The sequence below is a fragment of the Carcharhinus amblyrhynchos genome, chromosome 2, assembly GCF_965287045.1.
Source record: "Carcharhinus amblyrhynchos chromosome 2, sCarAmb.v2.hapA, whole genome shotgun sequence".
Taxonomy (NCBI): domain Eukaryota; kingdom Metazoa; phylum Chordata; class Chondrichthyes; order Carcharhiniformes; family Carcharhinidae; genus Carcharhinus; species Carcharhinus amblyrhynchos.
The window spans coordinates 55930110-55952136 of NC_137325.1; the positions used below are offsets into that span (position 1 = coordinate 55930110).

The 22027-nt window shown below is 42.1% G+C and overlaps 1 protein-coding gene across 3 annotated transcripts in view; it reads left to right on the forward strand.

Moving 5' to 3' along the window:
* wipf3 (WAS/WASL interacting protein family member 3) overlaps positions 1-22027 on the forward strand; it is a 103994-nt gene that overhangs the window by 75348 nt on the left and 6619 nt on the right. For all 3 annotated transcript variants that reach the window (XM_080206053.1, XM_080206052.1, XM_080206059.1), the window contains exons 5-7: positions 5762-6559; positions 14681-14875; positions 18571-18672. In XM_080206053.1, the coding sequence (XP_080062179.1) occupies positions 5762-6559; positions 14681-14875; positions 18571-18672 (1095 nt within the window). The remainder of the gene's footprint in view (positions 1-5761; positions 6560-14680; positions 14876-18570; positions 18673-22027) is intronic.

A 22027-nucleotide genomic window follows, 5' to 3' on the forward strand; every position in this document is an offset into this window, starting at 1 on the left:
ATTCATGGCCACAATTTAGAATCTCAGGGGGATTCCTATTTCTATTGAAGAGCCACCTGAGTAACACAAGTAACAGAAACAACAGCTTTGGAAACCTATTACAATGAATCCATTATTATGGAAGCAGAAGACAATCATAATCCCAGCAAGCAGAGTCAACATTGTTTCATGAAAAGGAAATCATGTTTGGAAAAAAATATTAGAGTTCTTTGAAGATGTAACAAGCAAGATGAACAAAGGAGTATCAGTAGATAGTGTATTTGAACTTTCAAAGACATTTGATAAGATGCCGCTTAAAAGGTTGTTACACCAGCTAAGAGCTCACAGATAGAGGATTAGCTAATGCACAGGAAAGAGAAAGATCATTTCCAGGTTGGCAAACTGTAACTAATAGAATGCCACAGAGAACAGTGCTTAAACCTCAACTATTTACAATGTGTATTCATTCCTTGGATGAAGGACTGATGATATGGTAGCCAAATTTACTGATAACACAAAGATAGGTAGGAATGCAAGTTGTGAGGACAACAAGAGTCTCCAAAAGATTATAGATAGATTAAATGAGGGGCAAAAGTTTAGTAGATGGAGTATAATTTGGGAAATGTAAGGTTGTCCACTTTGGCAAAAAGAGCAGAAAAACAGAATATTATTTCAATGGAGAGAGACCACAGACTGCTGCAGTACAGAGGGATCTGGATATCTTCATATATGAATCACAAGAAATTAGCATGCTCATACAGCAAGTAACCAGGAAGGCAAAAGTAATGTTGGCCTTTATTGCAAAATGGATGTAGTATAAAAGTAAGGAAGTTTTGTTATAACTGTACAAGGCATTACTGAGACCACAACTGCATTTAGGTAGAAAGGTTTCCAATGGGACTGATATAGCACACTAAATAAATATGCTCCACTTCAGTGAACATACTCAAAGAAAATGTAACTTAAGGGAATATGTCAGGAAGATTGATTTAATACTTCTGCCCCGCAAAATATCAAAAAAAAATAAGCTATCCTCTTAATTTGTCCCCAGCTGCATTTCAGACACTAACATAAAAACATAATAGGAGCGCGGTGTACAATTTTGGTGGGATCAGATTAGCCATGATCTTATTGAATGGCAGAGCAGGCTCAAGGGGCTAAATACCTTATTCCAGCTCCTACTTTTTATATGTCCAATGAAGGAATTTTGAAATGTAGTCACTATTGTAATGTAGGAGACATGACAGCTAATTTGCAGAAATAGCAGTGAGATAACAATTGGATTATTGATTTTTAGTGTATTGATTGAGGGACAAATATTAGTCAGGACACAAAGGATGGCTATGCTGTTCTTCTAGATTGTGCTATGGGTGGTAGACAATTAACTCACTGGGGGAGGAGGCTCCACAAATATCCCCATGCTCAATGATGGAGGAGCTTAGTATGAGTGCAAAAGATAAGCATTGCAACAAACCTCGGCCAGAAGTGGTAAGTGGATGATTCCACTTGGCCTCCTTCAGACATCACCAGCATCACAGATGTCAGTCTACAGCCAATTCAATTCACTCCACATGATATCAAGAAATGGCTGAAGGCACTGGATACTGGAAAAGCTATAGGCTCTGGCAGCATTCTGGCAATAGTACTGAATACAGACTTGTGCTCTGCTTACTAAGCTGTTCGAGTACTGCTAAAACACTGGCATCTACCCGACAATGTGGAAAATTGCCAAACATAAGAACATAAGAAATAGGAGCAGGAGTAGGCCATCTGGCCCTTCGAGCCTGCCCCGCCATTCAATAAGATCATGGCTGATCTGTCGTGGGTCAGTTCCACTTTCCGGCCCTCTCCCCATAACCCTTAATCCCCTCTCTTATCAAAAACCCATCAACCCGCTTCTTGAAAATATTTAGCGAGGCAGCCTCCACCACTTCAATGGGTAGAGAATTCCAGAGATTCACCACCCTTTGAGTGAAGAAGTTCCTCCTCAACTCCATTCTAAACCGCCCCCCCTTTATCTTGAGGCTGTGCCCCCTAGTCCTACTGTCTTTTTTCAGTGGGAAGAGTCTCTCCACCTCTATCCTATCCATCCCATTCATCATCTTATACGTCTCAATGAGATCTCCCCTCATTCTTCTAAACTCCAATGAGTACAAGCCTAGTTTATTCAGCCTCTCCTCATAGTTCAACCCCCTCAACTCCGGTATCAGCCTAGTAAACGTCCTCTGCACTCCCTCCAAGGCCAAAATATCTTTGCGCAGGTGCGGCGCCCAAAACTGCACACAGTACTCCAGCTGCGGCCTCACCAATGCCCTATACAGCTGCAGCAAGACCTCCCTACTTTTATATTCAATCCCCTTCGCTATGAAGGCCAGCATCCCATTCGCCTTCCTGACCACCTGCTGCACCTGCAAGCTGGGTTTTTGCGACTCATGCACAAGGACCCCGAGGTCCCTCTGCACCGTCGCCTGCTGCAGTTTTTCGCCCCGTAAGTAATAGTCCTTCCTACCATTCTTCCTACCAAAGTGGACCACCTCACACTTGCCAACATTAAATTCCATTTGCCATTTCCTGGCCCATTCGCCCAGCCTATCTAGATCCTTCTGCAGACTCTCCACACCCTCCGCACAATTTGCCGTTCCCCCAATCTTGGTGTCATCCGCAAATTTCGACACCATACACTCGGTTCCCTCCTCCAGATCATCTATATAAATGGTAAAAAGCTGAGGCCCCAGCACCGACCCCTGGGGCACTCCACTAGTCACCATCCGCCAATCCGAATAGCACCCGTTGACCCCCACTCTCTGCCTCCTATTTGACAACCAATCCTCTATCCACGCTAACACCCTACCCCCAACTCCAAGTCCCCTGACCTTCTGCAATAACCTCTTGTGAGGTACTTTGTCAAACGCCTTCTGAAAATCCAGAAAGACCACATCCACCGGATGTCCTATACACAAGAAACAGGAAAAATCTAACCTGGCCAATTACTGCCCCAATTGTCTACTCCAGATTATCAGCAAAGTGATGGACGGGGCCATCAACAACTATCAAATAGCACATACTCAGCAATAACTTGTTCACGGAGGCTCAGTTTGGACTCCACCAGAATCACTCAGCTGCTGACTTTATTACAGCCTTGGTTCAAACATGGATAAAAGAGCTGAATGCCAGAGGTGAGGTGAGAGTTACTGTCCTTGACATCAAGGCAGCATTTGACCATGTATGGATTCAAAGAGCGCTAGCAAAACCAGAATCAGTGGGAAGCAGGGAAAAACCCTTCGCTGGTTGGAGTTATACTTGGACAAAGGAAGATGGTTGTGATGATTGGAGGTCAATCATCTTAGTTCCAGGATATCAATGCAGGAGTTTCTCAGGGTAGGGTCCTAGGCCCAATCATCTCCAACTGCTTCATCACTGACCTTCCATCATAATGTCAGAAGTGGAGATATTCACCAATGACAATGTTCATATCATTCACTACTCCTCAGGTGCTGAAGCAATTCATATCCAAATGCGGCAAAAGCAGGCTTGAGCTGACAAATGGCAAGTAGCATTCATGCCATACAAGTGCCAACCAATGACCATCTCCAACAAGGGAAGATCCAACCGTCATTGCCCCTTGACATTCAATGGCATTACCATCACTGAAACCCCCACAATGAACGTCCTGTGGGTTATCATTGACCAAAACTGAACTGGATGAGCTCTATGAATACTGTGGCTACAGGTCAGATCAAAGGCTAGGAATCCTGTGGCAAGTAATGCACTTTGTGACTCTCCAGTGCCTGTCCACCATTTAGAAGACACAAATCAGGAGTTTAATGGAATGCTTTGTATTTGCCTGGATAAGTGCAAATCCAACAACACTGAAGAAACTTGACAGCATTCAGAACAAAGCAGCCCACTTGACTGGCACCTCTTCCATAAACATTCAATTCATCTGGCACCAACGGAGAGTGGCAGCCATGTGTACCGTCTACAAAGTGCATTTCAGGAACTCACCTTAGGCAGCACCATCCAATCCCACAACACTACCATCTAGAAGGATAAGAGCAGCAGATTCCTGGGAGCACCACCATCTGGAGGTTCCTTCCAAGTTACTCACAATCCTGACTTGGAAATATATCACCATTTCTTCACTGTCACTGGATCAAAGTCTGGAATTTCCTCCCTAACAGCACCGTGGGTGTACCTACACTGCAGGGACTGCAGCTGCTCAAGAACGGAGCTCATCATCACCTTCAAAGGCATTTAGGGATGGGCAACAAATGCTGATGTAGCCTCTGATGCCCACATCCCATAAGTTAATTTTAAATATTGAAGGATCGTATTTCCTGCAATCTGTTGCATTGACTATAATTAATAGCAAAGTCTGGATGAGATTATCCTGGGAATCGGTAAAGGCATTGAAGCCTCTGACAGCTAGGACTTCTTTTGCCACTCTATAGTGCTGGATTGTGAAAAAGAAATCAAGGGTCAGGTCCCATGATGTATTGCTGGCAGGGCAACTACTGCTGTGTTCAGCCTGCCAGCAGGTTGGTCACCCAGGGATCAGGCTGCCATTTTTAAAGACTGCCTTAGCACAAAAGATTTCATGCTGGAATTCCTTGCACTGTCACTGGCTGTATCTGGGCGGTGCAGGAGGCAGTGCCAGGATACCCCCCACCCCTTGAGGAACGGTACTTATCTGAGCTCTCCTGGCAGGTCTGCTGCCAGGTGTGTGTCTTGGGGAGACCAATCAGGTTTCACGTTGCTCTGCTGTCACACTGCCACGGATGGATTTTTTGACAGGCAAGGGAATGATTCAGGCTTGGGGTCTGATTATTTTCTGGTGATGAATTTAGATGAAGCTTCCAAAGTTGAATGTCAAGAAATGTGCCCTGTTATTGACAGGTGAGGGGATAATCACATCATGAGTTTACCACAACGTAAAACGATTTTGCTGTTCTCGGCATGTTTCTGCTCCCGTTGTTGAATCCGCCTAACACCAGTGGAAGTGGAATATCTTGGCCTCAGTATACCATGTCGGAAATAGGTGACTTGACTCCCCATATCTGACAGGTGTGATGTAAACTGTCAAGACCTGGCTTTCACTTACAATTCATTTGCTCTCCGTCATCCTCTTCCCACCCCAGAGTGGCCTGTTCCACATGCTGATTGGGCAGGGGAGAGAGTAGGATGGTATTTTTTTAAATGAATGAAATTCTGACTGCCAAATGTAACTAGGGTACATTTTTTAAAATAAAGTTTTTTCATTTATGATTAATTTATTTTTACATTATGTGCATTTGAATTTCTAATTTGTTGGTGGACTGTATCATCATCAGCAGTGTGAAGTCCAAAAACTATTCCTTTAATGCCTTAAGAGAAAAGATAGAATTCCAGCCAGCAAGATCTTTATTTTCATTCATTCTCATTACGATACTTCACAACACAGCAAGTCAGCTGATAATACTTATACAGAGGTATGAATTTCTTTAATTACAATGTGTAGTGGTTTGTAAATGGGCTGATGAAAGTTTCCTGTTGTACTAGATTCTTAGTGACATTGTGAAAATATCTTCTTTGCATTCTGGTTATGATTTTAATGGAGATATGAAATACAAATCCTCCACATTATTATGCATTATAATAATTACCTCACTTTTTTTTTACCCAGCTTCCATTGAAAATTGATAAATTAATTTTGAGGGAATATGTTTGTTGCAGTGATAGATTTTAGTTAATAAAGATTAGATGTAAAAGTCTTTTTAACTATAGTTGTTATTGTTGATTTCAGAGAGAGGTTCCAAACCAGCTGTTCAACCTTCCAATATGAAAATGCAAACATCAAGATATTCTGATAGTACTGGAAATGATAAAAGTGCTTCCAACCAACCTGATTTATCTAAAGTGCAAAGGGCAATTCAAGGGCGCCTTAATATATCTGCCAATGCACCTCCTCCCCTTCCTGTTACTCCCCCATCAGGTCTCACATCCTCTCCTTTCAATAATAAACCTATAAAAATAGTAACAACAACTCAATTGTCTTCTCCTCCAGTTGTTCCTTCACATCTTCCTCCTCCCCCTCCTATACAAGTAAGTGTTACACCATTTAAATATCAATACACACAGCCACCACCCCCACCCCCGCCCCCACCCCCGCCACCACCACCTCCTTCTCCTCCACCTTCCCATAATTTCCAAGACCAAACTTCAGATTTCATGTTCCCTGCTCCACCTCCACCTTCATTACTTTGTATTGATGACTGTGCAGATTTCCCTCTTCCTCCTCTCCCTCCACCTCCACTACCTCCAGCTCCTTCCTTTTCCCCTTACAGTAAAACAGAAAATGCTCTACCACCACCACCTCCTCTTTTGAGCAATTTAGAAGTTCCTCCGCCCTTGCCACCAAAATTACCCAGCTTTTCCAACAAACCAAGTATGTCTTCAATATCTCCTCCTCCTCCCCCACCAATACCACCACCACCTCCGCCGCCACCACCATTCCCTGCTTACAGTCACCCTAGTTCAAGTTCATCATCAGGCCAAACGTCAACCCAACTGCCTGCAAGGGAAGGCCCAGCTAGATGTGGAGGTAAGGACTACAAGATTTTGCAGCAACAGTGTTCTGTTGTGATATTGTGTTGCCTGATGCAATAAATTGTAATTATCACGGACTAAGTGAATCACAAAAACAAATTAATGGATTAAGTATGGTAGTTAACATTACAGGAAATAATTCATGTTACTTTTAGGCTTTGAAAAGGATAGTTTTCAAAAGTGTGAAGTTGGGAAGAGCAACATTCTGCCATGAAGTCAGTACATTTCAGATAAACCCAACTGAAGACTTGAAAGCTTTATAACAGACTCATCAAAATCATAGAAACCCTACAGTACAGAAAAAGGCATTTGGCCCTTCAAATCTGCACTGACCACAATCCCACCCAGGCCCTACCCCAATATTCCTACATATATACCTGCTAATCCCTCTAACCTACACATCTCCAGACTCTAAGGGCAATTTTTAACATGGCCAATCAACCTAACCCGCACATCTTTGGACTGTGGGAGGAAACCAGAGCACCTGGAGGAAACCCACGCAGACATGAGGAGAATGTGCAAACTCCACACAGACAGTGACCCAAGCCAGGAATCGAACCCAGGTCCCTGGAGCTGTGAAGCAGCAGTGCTGCTGCTCTCAGTTCAGTTTATGAAATGCAATTCACATGTTATTTTCAGCGATTCGGCAGCTACTTCAGGAGCTAGATGTTTATTTGTAACCTTCCCTTGAGCAGCCATCAGCTGCAGGGGAAAGAGGTTGAATCATTGTTACTCATTGGAAATCAGGAAATGGCAAACTTAACTGAATTGCTACTTTATATCCACTTTTATTGGAAAGATGAGGATAAAGTACCAGAGATACAAGGGCCAGGCTTGTTTGGGTGACAACACCCAAAGAGTAAGCAGACAGTACACTCTTGTCAGTATTAACTGCCCCACAGCCACCTAACATTCCAAGGAGCATTTATTGGCTGGAGGCAGGAAGTTGTCTCCCACATTGAAGGAAGACCCGCCTCAGATCTGTGTGCCAATCAGATTAGGAAACAACTCTGTAGTCTCACTAGCTAGTAGCACCACTACAGATTGAGCTGGCCAGGTCCTAAAGGACATAATGCTAGACCTGCGGCAAGTGGTGAGGGAACCAACAGGAAGGAAAAACTGACTTGATCTCATCCTTACCAACCAGTCTGCTATAGATGCATCTCTGCATGACAGTATTCGTAGGAGCGACCTTGTGGAGACAAAGTCTCATCTTCACATTGAGGATACCCTCCATTGTGTTGTGTGGGACTACCACCTACCAAATGGGATAGGTTTCGAAGCGATTGTGCAACTCAGTACTGGTATCCATGAGGCACTGTGGGCCATCAGCAGCAGCAGAACTGTACTGTACCACAATCTGCAAATTCATAGCCTGGCATATCCCACACCCCACCATTAAAACCAAGCAGGGGGATCAACCCAGGTGTAATGAAGGGTGAAGGAGGGCATGAGAGTGCAGCATCAGGCATATCTTAAAATTAGGTGTCACTTGGTGAAGCTACAACACAGGACTACTTGTGAGCCAAAAAGCACAAGCAACAAATGATAGACAAAGCTAAGCAATTCCAAAGCCAACAGAGCAGATCTAAACTCTGCAATCCTGCCATGTCCAACCATGAATAATGTAGATTAGGTTGCATAATTATCCCCATCCTCAATGATGGGGGAACCAGCATATCAGTGCAAAAAATAAAGCTTGAAGCATTTGCAATGATCTTCAGCCTGAAGTACCGAGTGGATGATCCATCTCCGTCTCCTCCAGAGTTTCCTAGCATCTCAGATGTCAGTCATCCAGTCAATTCAATTCACTCCATGTGATATCAAGAAAGCACTGGCTACTGCAAATGGTTTGGGCCTTGATAATATTCTAGCAATAATACTGAAGACCTGTGCTTCAGAACTTGCTGCAACCCTGGCATCTACCTAGCAATGTGGAAAGTTGTCCAGGTATGTCCTGTGCAGAAAACAGGACAAATCAACCCAGCTAATATTAGTCTACTGTCAGCCATCAAAAAAAAATGTTGGAAAGGGTCATCAACAGCTATCAAGCAGCCTTGCTTAACAATAAACTGTTCACTGACGTTTAAATTGGATTTTACCAGGACGACTTAGCTGCTGACCTCACTACAGTCTTTGTTGAAATAGGCACAAAAGAGCTGAATTTGAAGTTAGGAAGGCAAATGCAATGTTAGCATTCATGTCAAAAGGGCTAAGTACAAGAGCAGGGATGTACTTCTGAGGCTGTATGAGGCTCTGGTCAGACCCCATTTGGAGTATTGTGAGCAGTTTTAGGCCCCATATCTAAGGAAGTGTGTGCTGGCCTTGGAAAGGGTCCGGAGGAGGTCCACAAGAATGATCCCTGGAATGATGAGCTTGTTGTATGAGGAACGGTTGAGGGCTCTGGATTGGCACTCGTTGGAGTTTAGAAGGGTGAGGGGGGATCTTGCTGAAACTTATAGGGTACTGCAAGGCCTGGATAGAATGGACATGGAGAGGATGTTTTCACTGGTAGGAAAAACTAGAACCAGCCGGCACAACCTCAGGGTGATCCTTTGAAACAGAGGTATGGAGATTTCTTTAGCCACAGAGTGGTGAATCTATGGAACTCTTTGCCGCAGAAGGCTTTGGGGGCCAGGTCATTGAGTGTCTTTAAGACAGAAATAGATAGGTTCTTGATTAATAAGTTGGGGGGGGAGCGGTCAGGGGTTATGGGGAAAAGACAGGAGAATGGGGATGAGAAAAATATCAGCCATGGTTGAATGGCGGAGCAGACTTGATGGGCTGAGGGACCTAATTTTGTTCCTATGTCTTGTAGCCTTATGGTCTTATTTTGATATTTTGAGTATGGCATCAAGTAGCCCTTACAAAACTGGAGTCAGTGGGAATTGAGGAGATTGTTCTACTGGCTGAAGCCATACCTGGCACAGAGTAAGATGGATGTGGTTGTTGAAGGTCAATCATCTCAGTACCAGGATATCATGCAGAAGTTCTTCAGGGTAGTATTCTAAGCCCAAATGTTTTCAGCTGCTTTATCAATAACCTTCCTTCCAACATAAGGAGTGAATGGGGACATTCACTCATAGATGTTCAGTGGTGACTGCACAAAGTTCAGCATCATTTACATCTCCTTGGATTTTGAAGCAATCCATGTTCAAATACAGAAAGTCCTAAACAATATTCAGACTTAGGCTTTAGGGTGGCCTGGTAGCACAATGGTTAGCCCTGTTGCTTCACAGCACCAGCGACCCGGGTCCAATTCCCATCTTAGGCCATTGTCTGTGTGGAGTTTGCATGTTCTCCCCGTGTCTGTGTGGGTTTCCTCTGGGTGCTCTGGTTTTCTCCCACAGCCCAAAAGGTGTGGGTTAGGTTGATAAGCCATGCTAAATTGCCCCTTAGTGTCAGAGGGACAAGCTAGGGTAAATGCATGGGGTTATGGGGATAGGACCTGAGTGGGATTGTGGTCAATGCAGAGTCCATGGGCCAAATGGCCTCCTTTGCACTGTGGGATTCTATGATTAGGCTGAAAAATGGTAATTAACATTTGTGCCATACAAGTGCCAGGCAATGACCATCTCCAACCAGAGAGGATCTAACCATCACCCCTTGACATTTAATGGTATTAGTATCACTGAATCCCCCACCATCAACAATGACCCAAAATAGAACTGGATTAGTCATCTAAATACTGTAGCAACACAAGGAGGTCAGAGACTAAGAATCCTGTAGTGATTAACTCTCCTCCCGACTCCCCATATTCTATCCACCATCTGCAAAGCATGAGTCAGAAGTGTGGTGGAGTCTCCACATGCCTAGATGAACATGGAAACATAAGAACAAGGAGCAGGAGTAGGCCATTCAGCTCCTCAAACCTGTTTCACCATTTATTAAGATCATGGCTGATCTGATAACAACTTTAAAACTGCACTGTGCCTCTGATATTCTGTCATGCCCTTGCTTATCAAGAATCTATCCACCTCTGCCTTAACAGGACTGCTCCCGCTGCCTTTTCTGGAAGAGAGTTCCAAAGACTCTCAACCCTCAGAGAAAAGATTTCACCTCATCTTCATTTTAAAAGGGCAACCCCTTATTTTTAAACTGGGATCCCTGGTTCTATATTCTCCCATAAGATGAAACATGTTCTCCACATCCACCCTGTGAAGACCCCTCAGGTTTTATATATTTCAATCAAATTGCCTCTTATTCTTCTAAGCTCCAGTGGATACAAGCCTAGCCTGTACAACTTTTCCTCATATGACAACTCACCCATTCCAGATATTAATCTGGTAAACAATCTCTGAACTGCTTCACTTATACCCTTCCTTAATTAAAATGATCAATATTGTGCACAGTACACTAAATGTGATCCCATTAGTGCCCTGTACAACAAATGCATAACTTCCCTACCTCTATATTTGATTCTTATCGTGACAAATGATATCATTGTACCTGCATACTGAGTGCAGCTCCAACAAAGCTCACAAAACTTGACAGCGTCCAGCCGCATGATTGGCACCCCATCCATAAATATTCACTCCCTCCACCATTAACGCATAGTGGTAAAAGTGTGTACAAGGTGCATTGCAGGAATTCACCAAAGCACCTTAGGCAGCACTTTCCTAATCACAACTGCTACCACCTTAAAGACAAAAGCAGCAAATATATGGGTACACCACAAACCTAGAGGTTCCCCTCCAAGTCACTCACCATCCTGACTTGGAAATATATTGCAATTTCTTTATTGTTGCTGGGTCAAAACTCTGGAACTCCCTCCGTAAAGGCACTGTAAGTGTATCGACTCTACAAGAATTGAGGCTATTCAAGAAGGCAGCTCACCACCACCTTCTCAAGGCTAATTAGGGATGGGTAATAAATGTTGGTCTAGACACTGATGCCCACATCCTGTAAATGAATAAACAGAAATGCCCAAAAACAGCAAAGCCCACTGCTGGGAGTAAATGCAGTTCCCAGAGTCTAAGTTCGGATGTCCAGGAGCAATTAAGTGAGGGGGTTCTTTTGGCAGAGTTACTTCGTGTTTTCGCCTCGTGCCCCTGAACTTCTCTCACCAGTCTTAAAACTGAGGCTTGGTGGCAAACAGCCCTTTGCTTTTCATGAGCAACACAGTGGCATAATAATTAGCACTGCTGTCTCACAGTGTCAGGGACCTGGGTTCAATTCCTGCCTTGGGTCACTGTCTGTGGAGTTTGCATGTTCTCCCTGTATCTGCGTGGGTTTCCTCCAGGTGCTCTGGCTACCTTCCACAGTCCAAGAGATGTGCTGGTTAGGTACATTAGCCATGCTAAATTCTCCTTCAGTGTACCCGAACAGGTGCCGGAGTGCCATGACTGGGGGAGTTTCACATTTACTTCATTGCAGTGTTAGTGTAAACTTACTTGTGACACTGATAAATAAATGTCTACTTAAGGGCCTCAATTTGGGCAAGAACGAGCAGGGCAGTGGAAAGATTGTCGGGGGGATTTTAGTCACATCTTCAATCCCTGACTGCAACGTGGACCATAAAAATCTGTCCAAGGAAATTTAAAAATAAAGAAATCAAGGGGATGAACCAGTTGGGATTCAATATAGTTGAAACCATGTTTGTGGAGAAATTATTGTATTTAAAGAATGACAAATCTCCAGGACCTGATGGTACAACTGAGAACAACTTGCGTTAATATAGTGCTTTACGTGTCCACCAGACATCTCAAAGTGCTTTACAATCAATGAGTATTCCTGAAGGGCAGTTACTATTGTAGTGCGTAGCAGCAATTTTGTACACAGCAAATTCCCACAACTGCAATATGATAATGACCAGATAATCATTTTTTTGATGTTGATTGATGATTAAATATTGACCAAGACATCACATATAACTCCTGGTTCTTCTCACAAAGAGTAAGTGCTTTGGGTAAAGAAAGCGAGCCATATATCTGTTCGCTGGTAGCACTAATATATGTGAAATGTTAAACAGTGGAGATGGAACATCTACAAAAGTTGATTAAATGAGTAGGCAAAATTGAGACATATGGGGCCCAATTTTACCATTGCATCGTGCCTGAAAACAGGCGCAAAAACATGTAAAGTCGAGCGTAAGGCCATTAACATGATCTGTGCCTACATCTGCGCAGATGCCCACTTTACCGAGGTCTAGAAATGACCGCGTTCCGAATCGTGCTTGAAAAGAGCGCAACGGTGATTTAAATGTATTTGCATACACTTAAATTGAATTAATGAACTGCCCGCCCAACTTTATCAGCATGTTCCCCTTTGCCACCGTGTTTGTGCGTCCAGATTTGGCACAAAACAGACATGCTCAGCAAAGGTCTGTTTCAGGTGCTCCAGCTTCTGAAGAGGCAAGTTCAGAGCTTCCATGGTGGTGGCGTTGTGTGTGGGGGGGGGGGGGGGGGCAGGCAGTGGAGGAGGTGGGGGGGGTTGTGCAGGAGAAGGGAGGCCCGATCATTTTCTGGTAGTGGGGTGAGGAGGAGACAGGTCAGACGTATCTCTGGTGGGGAAGAGGGAGGAGGAAGGCCTGATTGTTGCCTGGTTTTGGTGGGGGAGGGTGGAGGAGGAGGGCAGATCATTGTCTGGTTGGGGGTGAGGAGAGGCCTGAACTTTCTCTGGGGAGGGGAGGGGGTAGGCCCAATCATTCTCTGGTGGGTGGGATGCTGGTGGAGTGAGGCCCAATGGATCTCTGGTGCGGGAGGTCGGTGGAGTCCGCTGCCACTCTGCAGGCAATCAGTTGGGGGGAGGGGGGGAAGTGGGGTGGGGGGGTCGCAATCAGTCTGGGTAGCGAGGATAGGTGGACATGTCTGCTTTATCCGCTTTTTGCGGCCCGAGAGCGATGTGACAGGGCGCATTTCTCAATTTTTTTTTTCTAATTGCGCATGCGCAATTCAAAGCTCCTATCATTTCAGATGTGCTGAGCTCTGACCACAGCTCGATTCAGACCTGCAATTTCTTTTTCAGGCTAAGTGTGTTTGGGGACGCCTGAGAACAGGTTTCCAAATCGAATCGAATTGTGCCCAGATTCAGCATTTAGAATGAAAATTGTAAAATTGGGTCCATGGTGTTTAGTGTGGGGAAATGCAAAGTCATCACTTTGGACCTATGAAAGATAGATCAGAGTATTTTTTCAATAGCAAGTGTTATGATTGGTGTATATTATTCAGTCCAAAGATGTGCGAGTTAGGTTGATTGGCCATGCTTAATTTACCCTTAACGTCAGGGGAGCTGGCAAGGATAAATAGGGATTAAGGGAATTGGGTTTGTGGTCGATGCAGATGTGATGGGCCGAATGATCTCCTTCTGCACTGTGGGGATTCTATTCTAATTGTTATGACTTCAACGATTCAGGAGTTCGAGTACAGAAATCACAAAAAGTTCATGGATAGCCACAAAAAATAATTAGATTAGACCCCATCTGGAGTGCTGCAATCAGTTACGAGCCTCAGAAAGAACATATTAACCTTGGAGGGACCACAGTGCTGATACACTGGAATGAAAACAAGTGAAGTTTTGTAACTGGTTACATAGATTAGGTTTGTATTCACTGAGTGTAGAAGATTAAGAAATGATATAATTTAGATGTGTATGAAAATTAAAATATTTGATAAGGTAGAGAGAGAAAAAACTAGTTCCATTGGTGAGAGAATCCAGAACAAGGGAGCAGTGCTTTTAAACAGTTGATGTCAGAAAGTGTTACTTCACAGAAAGAGCAGTGAAAATCTGGAATTCTACTGCCCAGAAGCTGTTGAACCTAGTTTAATTGAAAATTTAAAAGCCAAGATTATTAGACTTCTTTTAGGCAAGAGTATTAAGAATTCTGGAACCAAGTTGGATAGATAGAGTTAAAATGCAAATCATGAATGAAATATTGGTGAAACAGGTTCTTGGAACTGAATCATCAAATTTTCTGCCTATGTTCTTTTTAAGTCACTTTTAGCTTTACCAGAGGTGATTATCTAGCTTATCCTGTGAATAAAACTATTCTGATGGTTGAATTTCTGTGTACAGATATGCAATCACTGTACCTATAAACTGAAACATTTATTCTTAATTCTGTTGTGTTGTTTTGATCTTGCACGTTAATTCACATCTTAACTTTTCTGTCTTCTAGGGCTCAATAGTGGTGGAAAACTAGCATCTCCCCCTCTTCCACCAGTCAGATCATCCAGTACAGAACTTACAAGCAGAAGCCAGCATTCATCACTCTACTCTGTTCCTCCCCCTCCCCCTCCCCCTCCCCCACCACCACCACCTTTACCACTTAAAGTTCGACAAGGATTTTCTAATGCACAGCCACCAGTTTATGGTAATTATAGAAAATGTTTTACCTTTAAGCAGTGAAAATATCATAATTCAGTTGAGCCTTAAACTGCAATTATTACTTTTTGCTTACTAATGTAAAAGCTACATTACAAATGTAAAACCATTAGGTTTTACATCACTGCACCATTAGGTGTCCACCTGGATTATACTGGGAGTGGGACTTTAATCCACACTATTCTGATTCTGTGACAAGTATACTATTACTAAGCCAAAGCTCACAGCAGGATGATTACTTAATTTGCAGTTAGATGGGACCAGCAGCAGAGCAAACACCTATCTCAAGAATGCTGATCATTTAATTTAAATATTAATATGGGTTCTGCATATAACATTCTGCCATAGTAGTGTGCACTCATTTGAAATGGGTAATAATTATATTGCAGGTGATGGGAGACATATTTTAATGCAAAAAACTTGCTATTACTATCTTTAAAATATTTCAAAGCGCTTCAAAACCAATTAATTACTTTTGAAATATATTCACTATTATGTAAGCAATAGAGCAACTAATTTGCATACATCATGGTCCCCCAAGTAGTAATAAGATAATTGATTAGATCATCTATTTTGATAATAATGTTTGAGGGATAAGATCCATAGGCCGTTTTATATCCAACTAACTAGATAGTTCGTGTTGATTTAATGTCTTATTTGAAAGAGAGCACCTCTAACAGTGCAACCTTTCCTTAGTGCTGTACTGAACTATTAGGCTTGATTATTTACTCAAGCTTTGGAGTGGAATTCATCCCATCACATTTGACTTAGAGGTGAGAGTGCTATCTCCAACCCAAGTTGATAAAGACTTAACTTTTTCTTTTTACTTTTGGTTGTTAGGTTCTCATGAGCATTTGTATAAAGGTGACTAAATCTCATTTAGCAAGAGGGCAGTTAGTGCCAATGAAGGTTTTTCTTCTCAAAAGAAGCTAAGATGGCATACACATTGGGAGTACTTAGATACATGAAAACCTGGCTAACCGTAATGTGGGAATGTACCACGATCACTGTATATCATATTGTCTGTAGCACAGTATGAATTAAGACATGCCATAGTGGATAATAGCCAATTAAACTTGGGTGCACCTGATCAGGTGCCACTAACCATATCTGGAAAAATTGCCACACACTCAAAAATGACAGTTTGAGGAAGTTTGTCTGATCTGGGCCAGTTGTGACATGTGCTATGAGAATATCTACCTGTAGCTATCATGCAGCATAGGATTGCCATAAGTACATGGCATAACTTATGATTTTATGATTTGCATAATTATGGACCAACAAATAGCAACACAATAATTGATTAGATTATCTATTTTGATGATAACGTTTGAGGGATAAATGTTTGGTATAGGATTAAAATGTTTGGTATAGGCCCATCTGCTGGTCCAGTTTAAGCATACACAAATGACGCGAAGTACTAGGCTACTCTTGAAACATCCAACAGCAGCCCACGCACGACCCACTGCGTGTATGCCCCTCGTTAGACAACAAGGTGGACCGATGCACCTGTGGAGTAAAAGAGAAAAACATTAACACATGTAACAGTTGATTTCCAGGAATGTCCCAAGGCTCTGATCCTTATTTAAAACAGTCTCCTATAACCCTCCATCCCTATTTCACTCATGTGTCTATCTAAGTATACCTTAAACAAGTCCAGCGTGCCTGCCTCCACCACCTTACTTGGCAGTGCATTCCATACCCCCACAACCCTCTGTGTGAAAAACCTCCCTCTAGCATCCAAATTATACCTCCCCCCCCCCCCCCCACCCCACCTTAAGCCCGTGGCTCCTCGTGATATTTGTCTCCAATCTAGGAAAAAGCCTGCCACTGTTTACTCTATCTATACCCTTCATTATCTTATACACCTCTATTAGATCCCCCCCCCTCAATCTCTGTCTTTCTAAGGAAAACAGCCCCAATTTACCCGATCTTTCCTCATAACCCACTCCTTCCATACCAGGCAGCATCCTGGTAAACCTCCTCTGCACTCTCTCCAGGGTCTCCACGTCCTTCCGGTAGTGAGGTGACCAGAACTGGACGCAGTACTCCAAATGTGGTCTAACCAACGTTCTATACAACTGCAGCATTAGACGCCAGCTCTTGTACTCTATACCCCTTCCTATAAAGGCTAGCATACCGTAAGCTTTCTTTGCAACCTTGTCCACCTGTGTTGCCACCTTCAAAGACTTGCCCATTTTCCATAACCCTTCAATCCATTGTGAATTAAAATTCTATCATCTTCTTAAATTTACTCAATGTCCCAGAATCTGCCGTACTCTGAGGTAGTAAATTCCATAGCTCCAGGACTATTTAAGAGAAGTAATTTCTCCTCATCTGTTTTAAATCTACCATGCCTTATCCTAAACCTCCTGTTCAAGATAGCCCTACAAGAGGAAGCATCCACTCTATGTTTTACTTTGTCAATACCATTTATCTTATATACCTTAATTAGATATGAACAAGGATATTATCTTAAAACTAAACTATACAAAATGTTAGATAAGCCGCAGCTACAGTGCTGTGTGCAGTTCTAATCAGTAAGTTACAGGAAGGATGTGATGTCTTTAGAGAGGGTACAGAGGAGATTGAGGATATTCCCAGTATAATAAAATTAAGCTAATGGGAAAGTTTGGGAAGGGTGGGGTTGTATTCTTTTAGAACAGAAGAGGCTGACGGGAGATTCAGTTGAAATGTACAATATCATGAGAGGCCAATATTGAGTTGATGGGAAGGATTTATTTTTCATAGCAAAGAGATCATAGCCAGGAAGCATAAATTTAAATTTAAAGTAATTGGTATAGGATTAAAAGGGAGTTGAGGAGTAATTTGTTCATCCTGATTGTGGTGGGTGGTCCAGAAATCACTTCCTGAAAGTGTGACAGAGGCAGAAATGCTTACTGTATTTAAAAGAATGCTTGGACATGCACTTGGAATGATCTAATCTCCAGAACCAAGAGGTGAAAATTAGGATTAGGCGTGATATTTCTGTTTTTGGCTGGCACAGACAAGAAGGGCTGAATGGTCTCCTGCTGTGTGTAAATTTCTATACTTCAATTACTTTCTTGACAATTACATTTTTTAATAAATTTCAAGTAATTTATTGAAAAGTTGTAGAATCATAGGTTAAATTGGACAATTTATTAATAACTTTTAAAAGATTTATTTCTCGCTGAGCTTCAGTTTCCATCATAAAAATATCGACAATATTTAGGGAACAGTTCATCCTCCTCAGAGCACAGTTGATGTTGCACTTCTACCTATAATACTGATTATGAAATTCTAAAATAAATTAAAGTTGGACCTGCTCCTGCAATTCAAAGATAGGATTTCAGCAAATATTTTTCTTGAAGCTTTAGGCTGTGTTTATAATTTCTAAACATGAAAATTAAGAGTATTGAATGAGTTTATGGATTAAGAACCAACATTAAATAAAGAACTATAATTGGATTGATTTTACATAGGGTTAGTGGTTTCTGATCAGTTGCTGTAACATCTCTTGGAAACAGCTGAAGAACCAGCGGGTGATTGGGGAACCCCAAGTAGGAATTCAACCTGGTACCTTCTTATGAAATAACAGTATTGTATTTAAAGTACATCTGAAATATTCACTTTGAGCAACTTTAAAAAATGAGTTAAATAGTTTCTTATTAGTGGCGATGTCCAATTGTTTGCATTCCACAGATGACTTTGAGTCAAAATACAATTTTCATTCAGTTGAAGAGCTTCCGCCTCCTGATGAATATAAATCGTTTCCAAGGACATATCCAAGCAAGCAGCCCAGAGGTGAGCCCATCATTTCAATTCAGGTTAATGATGAATAATTTTAACCAAGTGCATTTGGTAGGAAGTTGATGCCATCTGTTGACTTCAAACGATAGTGAAATCGGGTAGGGTGTAAAATGGTCAATTAGTTTATTTCAAATTGTTCACTAAGTTAACATAAAATTAGTCCTTATGTTTCTCTGTGTATGATTTTTAAATTATAGGGTGAGATTTTCCAGCTCCCTGTAGGATATCTTCTAGTCCTGCCAATGTCAATAGGGTTTTGTGTGCCCAACACCCTCTGCCACTGAGAAACGCATTGTGGGGAGGGGATCACCATTGGCAGGACTGGAAGATCCCACCAACAGGAAGGGCTAGAAAATTTTGGCCATGTAAAGAGAGATGTTGCAAAATGAAGAGTTTAATGTTCCTGTTATACGGTACCAAGTAGCATAATGTAGACATGTTTCTGAGGCTGATGTATGTACAGCTATGGTCATGATATCTGCTTACACTCTTATGCTTGGGAAAATACAGATCAAAACATTGTCATGAACCAAACTGATGTTATCTGCAAGAGTGTCTCAACTTGAAACATATTCATGTTGGTGTATAGTTTTGCTTTGGTATGGTGTGAAAAGTCACGTGAAACGCTGGAGAATAACCAGCCCAGTCGTTGTGTGACAATTATTCTTTATTACATGAAAGACAAGCATCTAAGGCAATTAAATATATGAATTACTAAACACACACACATAGAAATTATTCTTGTTCAAAAATATGTGATCTCTGAACCCCTAAAGATTTTGCCATTCCCAAACAACATCCAAGTTAAATAAATCTAAAAGTCAAATCCAGCTTCTAGTTACCACACAGTACCAAACGGATGCTCAAGTTGGAAAATGTCTTTTGCTGGTCCAGTGAAGATATTTAAACAGCTTTTCCAAAGGTTTATGCACAACCTTGGTTGTAAGACTTCTTAGATGTTAAACTGGCCTCTCAGGCTCTTAAATGTTGCAAGACTGCCTGCTTCTGCAGGTACCTGCAATTATACTCTGCTCCCCCTCTGATTTTCCCTACTGTGTATTTGAGGTATCGGCATCTCTTTCATTCTGTAACTCTTGAAATTAACATGTGATCACTCAGTTGTCCTGGTGATATACTGTAAAGATAGATAGTACAAAATGAAGAGTTTTATGCCCCTTTTATACTGCAACTAATGATAGATCTATTTACACTTGATTCTGTCTGGATGCCTGCTAATCTCATTGCTGGGAAAGGTTGCATCTCATCGGCCCCTTTGAAAGCTGGCTACTGTTGTCACTAGGCAGGTTTTTTTTAACCTATTGCTGAACTGATCATATATCATACCTTGTAAAATTCTTGATCCTGCTGTAACTAGACAATACATGACAACATATGCAGAGTTATATTCATTGTCCCTGACTGCCACGACAATTGCTGTGGTTGCCTTCTTTCTAAATGTAATGTTGATAAACTGGATACTTTTTAAGGTTTAAGAACTTTTTAAGGTTACACCAATAACTGTTAATGCTGCAAATTCATCAGTCACTAGTCAGATTGTTACCACTGATAGCAAATACACCACAGATTCCTTTGATCGGATGGGTGAGATGGGTTGGAAAGGTTGCATCATGTCAGCACAAAATGTGCTTTATTGCTGGAGATTTAAGTTGAGAATTAGACTGAACTTCTTCTGTGGTGCTCAATGAGATAAGAGCATAGCTCCGCACTTACCATATTCACCAAACATCAATATTTTGAAATCAAAATAGCAACGTTAATCACTTGCGCTTAAACTTTCTCTCATCCGTAAAAATATATGTTACTGACTGAGCAAGCTAGTGGAACTTGGTGACATCAGAGTGAAGACTATGTCTCCTTCATTTGGTGTCCATGCACATACAGGGCCAGACAGAAGGAATTAAGAATGGATCTCAAGTTTATTTGATTCCCTCCCAAGGGTAGAGAGGGGAATTGAAGCACTTCCACCACCATAAATACAGAAGTATTAGGTTTATAGTCTTTATCTTTCAGTACCATAGCTATCTTTGGAATATATTTTTTAAATTAGATGTCCAGTCTCACCAAGCTAAAGAAAATTTGTACTGGGAAATTGAGTAATTTAAGCATCTGATTCTTAAAACTTTGAAATTCATTGATTAACCTTTCCAATACATATACTTTCCAATACTTTATTTGCAAAAGGATATATTGGCCTTGGAGGGAGTACAGAGAAGGTTCACCAGGCTGATACTGGAGATGAGGGGGTTAGTTTATGAGGAGAGATTAAATAGACTGGGCCTGTACTCATTGGAGTTTAGAATGCTGAGGGGGGTTCTTAGAGACTTACAAGATAATGAAGGGGCTAGATAGGGTAGAGGTAGAGAGATTCTTTCCGCTTAGAAAGGAAACCAGAACTAAAGGGCACAGCCTCAAAATAAGGCGGGGGGGGGCGGCAGTTTAGATCGGAGTTGAGGAGGAACTTCTTCACTCAAAGGGTGGTGAATCTCTGGAATTCTCTGCCCATTGAAGTGGTGGAGGCTACCTCATTGAATATATTTAAGTCACAGGTAGATAGATTTTTGATAGACAAGGGAATTAAGGGTTATGGGGAGCAGGCGGGAAAGTGGAACTGATCCACTTCAGATCAACCATGATCTTATTGAATAGCGGGGCAGGCTCAAAGGGGTAGATAGCCTACTCCTGCTCCTATGTCTTACGTTCTTATGTTCAATACAAAATGAGTGCATCTCGTATGACCCTGCCAGCTACTTAAGATTTGTATCCTATATTAGTCGAAGACAATTACATGTAGATTGATCAAGCAATATTTCAAAAACTACATACTTTCCTACTGTCTGGGTCAGTTTCTGGGCCACCTCTCTGAGCTGATGGACTGCAGTTAGGTGCCTGTTTTGTCTCTTCAGGCTGATGCTGGTGAAGTGATGAGACCCAGACCATCAAACAAACCTGCTTTCATAAGAACATAAGAAATAGGAGCAGGAGTAGGCCATATAGCCCTTCGAGCCTGCCCCGCAATTCAATAAGATCATGGCTGATCTGAAGTGGCTCAGTTCCACTTTCCCACCCTCTCCCCATAACCCTTAATCCCCTTGCCTATCAAAAACCTACCAACCTGTGTCTTAAATATATTTAGCGAGGTAGCCTCCACCACTTCAATGGGCAGAGAATTCTCGCTGGCAACTATTGGCTGGCGAGCCAATTAGTGAAAATGCATCATTTTTCTTCATTTGTGTAAAAAAAAAATGCTCATTGGTTGCTGGAGCCATTTTAGGTATTGATGAAACTTGCTGTGACTCATGTTTCCAGCCTGTGCAATATTGAAGTTTAT